This window comes from Abrus precatorius, unplaced genomic scaffold (assembly GCF_003935025.1).
Source record: "Abrus precatorius isolate BTA unplaced genomic scaffold, Abrus_2018 Scaffold7, whole genome shotgun sequence".
NCBI lineage: Eukaryota > Viridiplantae > Streptophyta > Magnoliopsida > Fabales > Fabaceae > Abrus > Abrus precatorius.
Genome location: NW_020874417.1, coordinates 34,198,605 through 34,209,547, shown reverse-complemented (window position 1 = coordinate 34,209,547; position 10,943 = coordinate 34,198,605). Strand labels below are relative to the sequence as shown.

Genomic DNA, 10,943 nt, shown 5'->3' with positions numbered 1-10,943 from the left:
TAAAAATATATATACTTTAACGCAACTTAAACTCAAAATCACTATTGATTAATAGTACTTTTTGTTTTCTTTAATTGTTTTATATGTACTTTTTTATTAATTCTCATATTTTTTAATGTTAATTTAAATTAAGCTCATGTTTTAATTATTTATGAAATAATAATATATTTTTATCAAGTTTTATTTTATTTAATAAAATAAAACACTGCCCTGAAACATCAAATGAATACTTTTTTAATATTTATAAGCTATGCGCAAAACTCCTCATTTGTTGTCTTTTAGTCTGTTAGGAGTAACTTTTAGATAATTTATAGAAAATAACTTATAATTTGTAAATTATTTTTATTTTATTTGATAAATTATTTAATATAAATTGTCAAAATAAGATATTTTAATTTATAAAAAATTACTAAAAAATTATATGTTATTAATTTTCAAAATTGAGTAAACACTTAAATAAATAATTATTTAAATATAACTTTTGATCGTCTAAATAACATATGTTACCATGAAACAAATCAACATCTATAAGAATTTTATATTTTTTATAAACATTTTCAATATAATTTATTTTTATTCATTTAAATAAACATGTTTTTTTCTTATTTTAGCTTATTTAAACATAAATAATAATAATACATTTTTACTGTATTTTTTTCGTTATTTATTCTTATTTATTTATTCTACCTCTTATCTAAACATACTCTGAGGTTTTCATATGGTATAGCATGGATTAAAAATTTATTAATTAAATAAAATCAAGTTTTTGATTAATTTATTATTTATTTAGATAAAATGTAAATTTTCAACAATTTTACTAATTAATACTTAAAAATTTTTAGTCAATATTAATAATAAAATATGAAAATATTTATTTATAATTTTTAATGATGATCAAATGAAATAAAATAATACTAGTGATCAATTCTTAGTATTGTGATTAAAATTAAACTAATAATATTTTTAATTATTCAAATGAAAAAATTGCATCCATATTTTAATTAATTAATGCCCAAATTACTTGAATTAGCATACATCGATATTAAATAATTTATCTTTAACAATTAAATTAATTTTACATTATATTTTTAAATTTGCTTTTACATTTTTATAAATACACATGTATTGTGCAGGATAATCATTAGTTAAAATATTACATTTTATACAATATTTAATTACATGCACTATACTAATAAAATTGTTAAGTTTTTAGAAAACATCTTTTTTATTATTACGATGGATTATCATATAATTAAATCAATGAAAAAATAATCCCATTTGTCGTATATATTAAAAAATAAATTTTAATATTCTGTTGTTCTAGTTTTTTTATACCATTAATCAACTAGAAGCATATAATAAATTTATTATTTTTATTATGCATGATTACATGATTATTACTATTATTTTTATGAAATTATAAATCTTACTAAATTTTGAAAGTTTTTAATTTATTTAATAAATATTAAAATTAAATTTATAATATGAATTCTCACAATATATAGTTTTAATAAATATTTTTTAATTATATATAGAAAAACATTTTAATACTAATTTTCACAATATTTTTATGATTATTTATTTATTTATTTATTTTTCTGAATATGCAGAGAGAAAGTGTGAACATTTTACTTGTTAAATAATGGAACATTTTCAGCGTCCATTAAACGATTGAGGCACAGAAACCCCAAAAACGTTAATTACTTGTTTGCGGTTCCCGTTGAATCGAAATCCATTTAGAATCAACACGATGAAGTTGAGACTCAGATCTTTGGAATCCAAAGAAACCCTTAAAATCGAAGTTCCCGATTCATGTTCTTTGCAGGAACTCAAAGACACCATCCCTTGTGCAATCTCTTCTTCTTCATCTCTGCATCTCTCCCTCAACAGGAAGGATGAAATCCACGCTTCCTCGCCGCACGAGTCCCTCCACTCCCTCGGCATAGCCGGCGGCGACCTCATATTCTACTCTCTCAACCCCAACGCCTTCTGCTTCGAAACCCTTCTCCACAAACCCACCCCTCAAGAAGAATCCAATTCTCGCGACATACCCACAATTCAAGACTCGCCGAAGATCGTTTCCGGCGATGCTCCTTCTATTCCCGCCGCCGAAAAGTCTCCGACTCTGGGCGCTGCGGAAGCGGAAACCTCGGATATGATTGATGGGTCTGAATCTGATCACGAGGCGGTGTTGGGGGGGAGCAATTCCGAGCCTTCGTTTGTGAAAAGGGTTCTAAGAGAAGCTCTCGGAAATGAAGTCAGCGATTTCAAGCTGCTAGTCTTCGCTGTTCACGCTGTTATTCTGGAATCTGGGTTTGTTCGTGTGGATCACGTTTCGGGTATGGCGGTTAGTTGCTCTCATCTTCTTGAAGATTGGCCTTCAAACTCGTCTTCAATGTTATCTTTGTGGTATACTCTGCCTGAGATCATGACTAATGGTGCTTCTCATAGCGTGAATTTGAAATTTCAGACATTAGGGCATCTTGTGAATGTTTGTGGTTCACTGTCTGATGATTCCGGTTCGAGGTTGCATATGGTTTTTTTGGATAAATGTAAATTTGCTAGACCTTTAGAGTTGATGCTGGCTAATTCTGAATCTAAGGATAGTTTTGATGACGAGGGAAATGGAGTTTTTGAACTGTGGAAAATGGTGAAGGATAGGCTTGCATTGCCACTGTTAATTGATCTTTGTGAGAAAGCTGGGTTGGATCTTCCACCTTGTTTTATGCGCCTACCCATGGAGCTTAAGCTCGTGATTTTGGAGTGTCTTCCCGGTGTTGATCTGGCTAAAGTAGCTTGCACTTGCTCAGAGTTGCAATATTTGTCCTCCAGCAATGAGTTGTGGAAGAAGAAGTTTGAGGAAGAGTTTGGAATAGGAAGGAATCGAGGAAGGTTTTTTAAGGATTTGTTTGCTATTTATTGGGAAACAAAGAAGAAGTCAGAGAAAGGGCTTCCACTTCGATCTTTTAGGCATGGTAGTACAAGATACACCCCAAGGAGACACCCCAACCCTCTTGGATTCCCTCCAATTTGGGGTGGAGAGTATGATTTGCAGCCTGTTTTTGGTGTAACACCCCTCGGATACCCACCAAGGAGGTCTTTCATTCCCCGGTGTCATCTGAGAGAATTTAATCAGTGATCTGCGTGCTTAATTACCCTCATCAACCACGTGTTGTGCTGGGACTAAATCCTTGGTATATTTCTTCTAATTTATTCTTCTATGTGTGGGAAAAGATGTTGCTTGGGTGAATACATCACAAATGGATGGCTGTGAATAATGCTTGTGGGTTATAGCTTTTTATTTGGGTTAGTGTTCAGAATTATTTGGCAATTTGATTTGTTTAGTCTTTTGATTATACGTTTTGAATAGGATCCGAATAGTTGTTATTTGTTCGCATAGTTGTTATTCAATCTTTGTGCACGGTCTTTGGTTCCTGTCTCTGCCTAAGTGAACCAAATTCTGTTTCGGCGTATATGAAACTGTTTCAGAATAACGCAGGGAAGCAATTTTTTTATTTGGGGTACATACTAACCAGGCTAAGATATATCCTATACTATCATTATTGATATGAACGGATTTGGATCTTATTGCGTTATTCACTAATATGGCAACACAATAATGTCATCTTATCACTCGAGAGACGAAGATATTTAGGCAAATTGAATGGTCTTTACCCAAACAATTACGGGTCTGTAATGCTTTTAATACTTTTTTGTATAACATTACCTTGTCATACTGGTAACATGACAGAATCTAATCCACTATCAAGTTTGCCTACCTTTAGAGCGTTTATGGTTGTGCCAGTGGTATGGTAGCATGTGAAACTTTCTTACGCGTCTGGGTGCATCTTTGATGTGTGTTACGGCTATTGAGAGAAAGAAATTGTGCTGAGGCTCAGTTATCATGTTTTGATAGACGGTGAAACCATTTTTTAGAATTAAAAATCATAGTTCATAAGATGGTCTGCTAGCTGTATAGATAGTAAATCGATGGAACGTTGAGTCTACGAATTGCATAATTATTTTGTATCTTGTTTTTAATTTGCGCTACTGCTTGGCGTTGCCTATAAATGTTTCACTGGCTAATCCAATGAATAACAGTTCTTGGAATTTCTTCCAATGCCTTTCAAACATGTGTAACTTTAAATTATTTAACCGCAGCACAATAATTGTTCCTCGCGAAACCATTTCAGCTCTTGTTACTAAAGGCACGATTAATCAGTGACCAAGGTTCCGTTTGATTCTATTATTCTTTAATTACTTTTTTAGATTAACTGTGTAAATTATTTTGCAAAATATGAACATAAAAAAAATGTTTGTTTACTATGTAATGGCATATTTGGTCCTGCATCCATAGGTATTGGACGCTTGTATTTTTTTAAGCTACTTAATAATAGCTTTTATATTTTAAATGCATTTATATGCAATCTCAAGTGAGAACCAAACACACATAATTATGAGTTTTTAAAGTTTTGGAGGTACTTTGTTGCACTGGTGGCAACATAAAACTTTTTATTTTGCGGGTAAGAGGAAAAGGGTTGAGGAAGATAAATGAGTGATATTTTCCTAAATTACATTGTACAAATATTCATTTAAAGTTCATAAATCTCTTAACTTTACCATTCGAGTTATGCAAGAGGTTGTAAACATTAATAGTAGACATAAATGATTTGATTTTACAAAACTAAAAAACTAAACTGTTTTTAAAACAATCATCAAACATGCCCTAAAAATGTATAATTATTTCATCTACTAGTGATTCTTTCAAGTTAGTTTGGCCCAACTAAGATAAAATTTCAGATAAGTAACTATAAGAAAAATATCAAAATAAATAATAAATAATTTTTATTTTATAAGTTGTAAACAATTTATACTTCTCTAGTTATTAAAAAATTATTTTGTAAAAAAATTATTTTTAACTCATGAGATACATTTTTTTTCTATCCAATTTAATTCAAATTTAACCTGAGTCAAGAACTTGAATATAATAGGTGGGTTTACTATTAATTTTTTTTTACATATACAAAAACTTAAACTCAAACCTTTACTTAAGTGATATCGAGTCATTTGTCACTCTAATCAACTTTCGTTGGTTATAAATTTTATTATTTTAAATCACATTTCATCTAGTATTATATAAATAATTCCTTTAAATATAGTATATATTTTTTTTAAAAAGGTTATTAATTGGCATTAATTTTCTTAATAACTCAAGGCAAGATTAGTAATTAGTCTTAAAACTATTGTTTATTTAATTTTAATTCTCTGATTTTTGTTGTTAGTAACTTAAGGCGTGATTCCTTCATACATCAGATATCAAATTTAATATTTATATTATTTAAATTTTTTTGATATAATATAAAATTAACCAATTTAGTTATTAAATTATTTTATATTATGTCTACCGTGATGGATATCAAATTTCACGTTATTTAAATATTTCTAAACATGTAACTCAAAAATTAATATTTACTATTAAAAATATATTACACATTAAAATAAAACAATGTAATGAAATATTTATTACTTTAACTTATTAATAAACTTTTATAAAATGGTCTATTTAATAAAAAATTATGAAATAATTATTAAATTAATTAATCTCATAATATATGAAAAATTATTAAAAAATAGAAATATTTAAGTTTGATATTGATATTAATGAATTATGACTCATATATATATATATAATACTTTTGAACAGTAAAAACTTATTAATTACTTTAAATATTTTTAAGTTGTAAAATATATAATTCTAAAGAGTTGTTTGTTGCTATTTTAATTTTTAAAAATAATATTTTAAAAATCAGAAAATATACATGTTCTGGTACTCTCCAACGGCACAGCCGAATATTTGCCGTTGATTTCTCGTAGTTTGAAAATATAAAAATGTTAAATTTATTTATGAACTTTATTGCAAATTTTTTTTCACTAAACGCACCGTTTTTCACTTTGCCATAAAACGATATTTTGAACCTCATACCGTTACTCCTCATAAGGCACAGCCAAATCCGGTTTTGACGGGCCTAGGGCGGCAAAAAATAAAATTTGAAAAAAATGAAAAGATAGGAAGTAACCGTGGTTACCCAAGTTGGGTTACATTGGAAAGAAACAGCTCAGCCATTGCTCACGCACCGTGAACCAACCCTGGTTAAACATAACGACAGTACACCCACTCCAAATATCTTTCTATAAAACCAAACCCAAACTATACGAATGGTTCTCACATCCATTTTCGAAAGAAGGCGTCTTCATAAACGCCTTTCTTTTCCGTTTTCTATCCTTTCCTCCTCCTCTTTGAATTCAAATTCGTTTTCGTTATTCTCTTTTCATCTACCAAAATGAGAGAGTGCATTTCAATCCACATTGGTCAGGCCGGTATTCAGGTCGGAAATGCTTGCTGGGAGCTCTACTGCCTCGAGCACGGCATCGGCGTAAGTACTCGATCTAAGCCTCCTTTCGCTTTTTTACTCGATCGAGATTCAGATCTGTGTCATGAAGCCTTGTTTCGTGCTGTTTCGTAGTTGATTTTTGTATTCAGTTATCAGATCTAACGATTTTTGAACGTTGTTTTCCTATTTTTATCTGTTTATCGGCTTCTCTCCGATCCTTTCGGTTTTTTTAACTTGCCGGCATTGTGTTCGAAATTTGATTATTTCTACTTTATTTTGTCAGATCTGTTTTGTATTGTTATTGCACTTTTGAAGTCGTTCGCAGATCTGCGATGTCTACTAACTGGTCTATTTGCGCATGTTGGTTTCGAGCTGTAGTTCAGTATCGTTTTCCATAATCCGATCTACATTGGAAAGTTCACGAGTTAGTTCAATTAGATCGTTCGGTTTAGTGGTTAGATATAATAATTATTTGTAAAGTTTCATCGGAACTCATTTGTAAATTGGTGATCTTCAATTCAAGTCTATACAAATAATTGTACGTGTACTCATTTCTAGTTTTTTATTCTTTGCGTTAATTTTATGGGATTTTGCTACGAGTTGTCTGCCTTTCCTTTTTACTTATTGACGCTGATATTTTAAATCCCTGTGCAGCCTGATGGGCAAATGCCAAGTGACAAGACTGTTGGTGGTGGTGATGATGCTTTCAACACCTTCTTCAGTGAGACTGGTGCTGGAAAGCACGTTCCTCGTGCCGTTTTTGTAGATCTAGAGGCCACCGTCATTGATGAGGTAAGGACCGGAACTTACCGCCAACTTTTCCATCCGGAGCAGCTGATCAGTGGCAAAGAGGATGCTGCCAACAACTTTGCCCGTGGTCATTATACCAGTAAGTGACAGTGTTACATGCCGTTTTCGCTTAACTCCCAAAATTTTTTGGGGTATCTGATGCTTAATTGATATCGTTTCTTTCAGTTGGGAAGGAGATCGTTGATCTGTGCTTGGACCGCATCAGAAAGCTTGCTGACAACTGCACTGGTCTCCAAGGGTTTTTGGTGTTCAATGCAGTTGGTGGAGGAACTGGTTCTGGGCTTGGTTCCCTTCTGCTTGAGCGTTTGTCGGTAGATTATGGCAAGAAATCTAAGCTTGGGTTCACCGTATATCCCTCTCCTCAGGTGTCCACCTCTGTTGTTGAGCCATACAACAGTGTCCTCTCTACTCACTCCCTCTTGGAGCACACTGATGTTGCTGTTCTGTTGGACAATGAGGCTATATATGACATTTGCAGGCGCTCTCTTGACATTGAGCGCCCCACCTACACCAACCTCAACCGTCTTGTATCTCAGGTAATTTTCGTCAAATAAACCCTTGATTTCCTCATAATGCTGCGGTTTTGAATGAATGCGATTTTTGTGTTAAAATATTGTAGCAGTTGTTGGGTCTAGCACTTGATTTATGTATTGATTATTGTTTTTTTTTTTTTTTTTGGGGGGTTCAGGTGATTTCATCCTTGACTGCTTCCTTGAGGTTTGATGGTGCTCTCAACGTGGATGTGACTGAATTCCAGACCAACTTGGTCCCCTATCCTAGAATCCATTTTATGCTTTCCTCCTATGCTCCAGTTATCTCTGCTGAGAAGGCATACCATGAACAGCTTTCGGTGGCTGAAATTACCAACAGTGCTTTCGAGCCATCATCTATGATGGCAAAGTGTGATCCTCGCCACGGAAAGTACATGGCCTGTTGCCTGATGTACCGTGGTGATGTAGTGCCTAAGGACGTAAATGCTGCTGTTGCCACCATCAAAACCAAGAGGACCATTCAGTTTGTCGATTGGTGCCCTACAGGTTTCAAGTGTGGTATTAACTATCAGCCGCCTACTGTTGTTCCTGGAGGTGACCTTGCCAAAGTGCAGAGGGCTGTTTGCATGATTTCAAACTCCACCAGTGTGGCTGAGGTGTTCGGTCGCATTGATCACAAATTTGATCTCATGTATGCCAAACGTGCTTTTGTCCATTGGTACGTTGGTGAGGGTATGGAAGAAGGTGAATTTTCTGAAGCTCGTGAGGATCTTGCTGCTCTTGAGAAAGATTATGAAGAAGTGGGTGCTGAGTCCGGCGAGGGTGGGGATGAGGAAATGGATGATTACTAGAAATCATCCATTCTCGTGGTTCTTTGTTTTCTATCAATGTATTTGAAGATGGCCTTAGCCTTTGTGTTTTTATGCCTCGTCGGTTTTCACACCTGAACGAAACTTTTAATTGCAATGTATGTTGATCACTTTCTTTGTTTTTCAAGTTACTCGTTGGTTCTTAAATGTTTCACACCTGAACGAAACTTTTAATTGCAATGTATGTTGATCACCTTTTCAAGTTACTCGCTTTTAATTGTGTATTGACGCATATCGCGAACCAGAAGCGAAAGCTTAATGTAGTGATGTGATTAACTTAAAAGCTAGACGGAGCATATGCGTGTGTACGACTAATCCAAAGCGAGATGCAAATGCAGAAGGAAGTAAAAGTCTTGCAACGTCAATGGTTGGGGTCGCGGGTTCAAGACTGGTTGACTGTTATCTACAGTGAGGGGGAGACAGAGTTAAGATACATTAGGCAGACATGAAGTTCCTAAGGCAGTTTTTTTTTTTTTTTTATGTTAATACATGTAAGAAAAAAATGTCTATATTACTCTGTTAGCCCATACATACCAATGTTAACCCATTTAACCTGTGGAATGTGCGCTTAAATTTGGAAAGGCCCAATTTATATAACCCAACTCTACTCAGAATGTGAGATATTGCAGTTTTATTATATTATATATATATATATTATTGACAAAGTCTTATATATATATAATTTTTTGTGTATGTGTGATAAAAATGTTATTGATTAACTCGTCCAGCATAATAAATAATACACATGGTTTTTTAAAAATTATGGAAAATAAGCATTAAATTTAAATGGTATTTATATATTAAGAATGTTATAACCGTGTTAAATATTTACTAATATGGTGTAAAATAATTCTGAATTGATAAACATTTTACGTGCATCAGCTTTTAATTTAAGGATAAAATTAAAAGAGTGTTTAAGGAGTGGTTCAAGACCATTCATTGAATATTAATTATTAAAATAAATAAAAAAGAAAGTTTTAATAATTTTATGTTTGTATATAATAAATTATTTTTTCTAATTAATACTCTAAATTTTACTTTAGGATTTTCCTTAATTTAAGTAAACATATTTTACACTATCATATCAGTAATAACTATTAATTCTAATTCATATAATTTTCGGATCTATATTATATTCTAATTAGTTAATGATGTATAAATTTATAGTAATAATGTATCAAAATTATATTCAGCCATCACTTTTTTTCTAAAATTATTATATGACGAAATGTTAAAACATAATAACATTTTCTATCTAATACTCATTCAGCGCGTATGTCTAGTTTTGGATGTGTTTAAAATATTTGAGTTAAATTTTTTTCTTGATTAATATTGTATTGGCAAAAAAAAAAAATTGTCTGAGAAAAATACGAAGGCAACTTAAAATAGTAGTATTTATTGTTCCTCCATATAAAATGAGAACTCATAATAATTAATTTTTATCTTAAGGGATGTATACTATTGAGATGTTTTTATTCTTAATTGAAAATTTTCCTTATTAATGAGATTATTAGGAATATTTTTAAAGAAATCATAATAATTATTGGCTTCTCATTTAAATATTTTATAATCAATTATTTTATTTTTGCTTATCAATATAATTTTTTTTGGTTATTCATAAACTATCACTGTTGCAAATTTTTTACAATAAAAAAAAATCTCGTTTCTCTCTCTCAAAGCATGAGAAACATCTATTATATCATTTTTTTTCTTTAAAAAATTTTGAAATTTTTACACCACGGAATAGGTCCTTTTCCTTAATTGTTAATTGGTTGAATGAGTACACTAGACCAAAATTATTACTTCACACTTTTAATGTGAAATAATAAATTTTTATTATGAATTATTATACTTTTTACACTTAACAAATAAGTATTATGTGAGTCAGAAAGAGATAAAAAATAGAAAATAAATAATATGATAGATAATTTAATAAAAAAGTAAAACAAATAAAAAAATTAAATTAAATACATAGTATAACATCTGATTATAAATTATGATATCGGTAATTATTAGTTAATATAATAATTAATATATAAACATATATATAATATATTTTAATTAGTCGAAAGTGCATTAAAATGAAAATTAAAAAAAAAATACAAACGCATATATGCATAGTTATTATTTTAATTAAACAAGGAAAGATGAAGAAATGAAAGAAGTAAACAAAAATTAGCGTGGTTCCATCCATACATTCCCCAATGGTTGTGGCTGCACAGCAAAACGACATGCCCTCTGTTTACACGTTCTCAATTCACATAATCTAAACGGACTCAGCGACAACGAATAAAGTCTAACCAAATTTTATCGAAATCACAATTAATTAATACTTGCTAAGGACATGAAATAAAAATCAATTGGTAAGAAAAAGGAACAAA

At 31.2% G+C, this 10,943-nt stretch overlaps 2 protein-coding genes across 3 annotated transcripts; both read left to right on the top strand.

Annotated features, from left to right (window-relative positions):
• Positions 1 to 1,652: 1,652 nt before the first annotated feature.
• Positions 1,653 to 4,120, top strand: LOC113872591 (F-box protein SKIP22-like). Its single transcript, XM_027510263.1, has one exon. The coding sequence runs from the start codon at positions 1,751 to 1,753 to the stop codon at positions 3,137 to 3,139; it is 1,389 nt and encodes a 462-aa protein (XP_027366064.1). The 5' UTR covers positions 1,653 to 1,750; the 3' UTR covers positions 3,140 to 4,120.
• A 2,105-nt stretch (positions 4,121 to 6,225) lies between these two features.
• Positions 6,226 to 9,170, top strand: LOC113870991 (tubulin alpha chain). 2 transcript variants are annotated; one of them, XM_027507627.1, is made up of 5 exons: positions 6,235 to 6,434; positions 7,047 to 7,281; positions 7,368 to 7,738; positions 7,891 to 8,349; positions 8,435 to 8,614. In XM_027507627.1, the coding sequence occupies exons 1-5, from the start codon at positions 6,342 to 6,344 to the stop codon at positions 8,588 to 8,590; spliced, it is 1,314 nt and encodes a 437-aa protein (XP_027363428.1). In that variant the 5' UTR covers positions 6,235 to 6,341; the 3' UTR covers positions 8,591 to 8,614. The 2 variants fall into 2 exon arrangements, with proteins under 2 accessions (XP_027363427.1, XP_027363428.1); XM_027507626.1 differs by having other exon boundaries at positions 6,226 to 6,434; positions 7,891 to 9,170.
• Positions 9,171 to 10,943: the final 1,773 nt, after the last annotated feature.

Excerpts from the sequence above, each read along its gene's own strand:
- LOC113870991 (XM_027507626.1), top strand. The coding sequence starts at position 6,342 with ATGAGAGAGTGCATTTCAATCCACATTGGTCAGGCCGGTATTCAGGTC. Across the intron at positions 6,435-7,046 it reads GCCTCGAGCACGGCATCGGC|CCTGATGGGCAAATGCCAAG; the intron begins GTAAGTACTCGA and ends ATCCCTGTGCAG. Across the intron at positions 7,739-7,890 it reads TCAACCGTCTTGTATCTCAG|GTGATTTCATCCTTGACTGC; the intron begins GTAATTTTCGTC and ends TGGGGGGTTCAG.
- LOC113872591 (XM_027510263.1), top strand. The coding sequence starts at position 1,751 with ATGAAGTTGAGACTCAGATCTTTGGAATCCAAAGAAACCCTTAAAATC.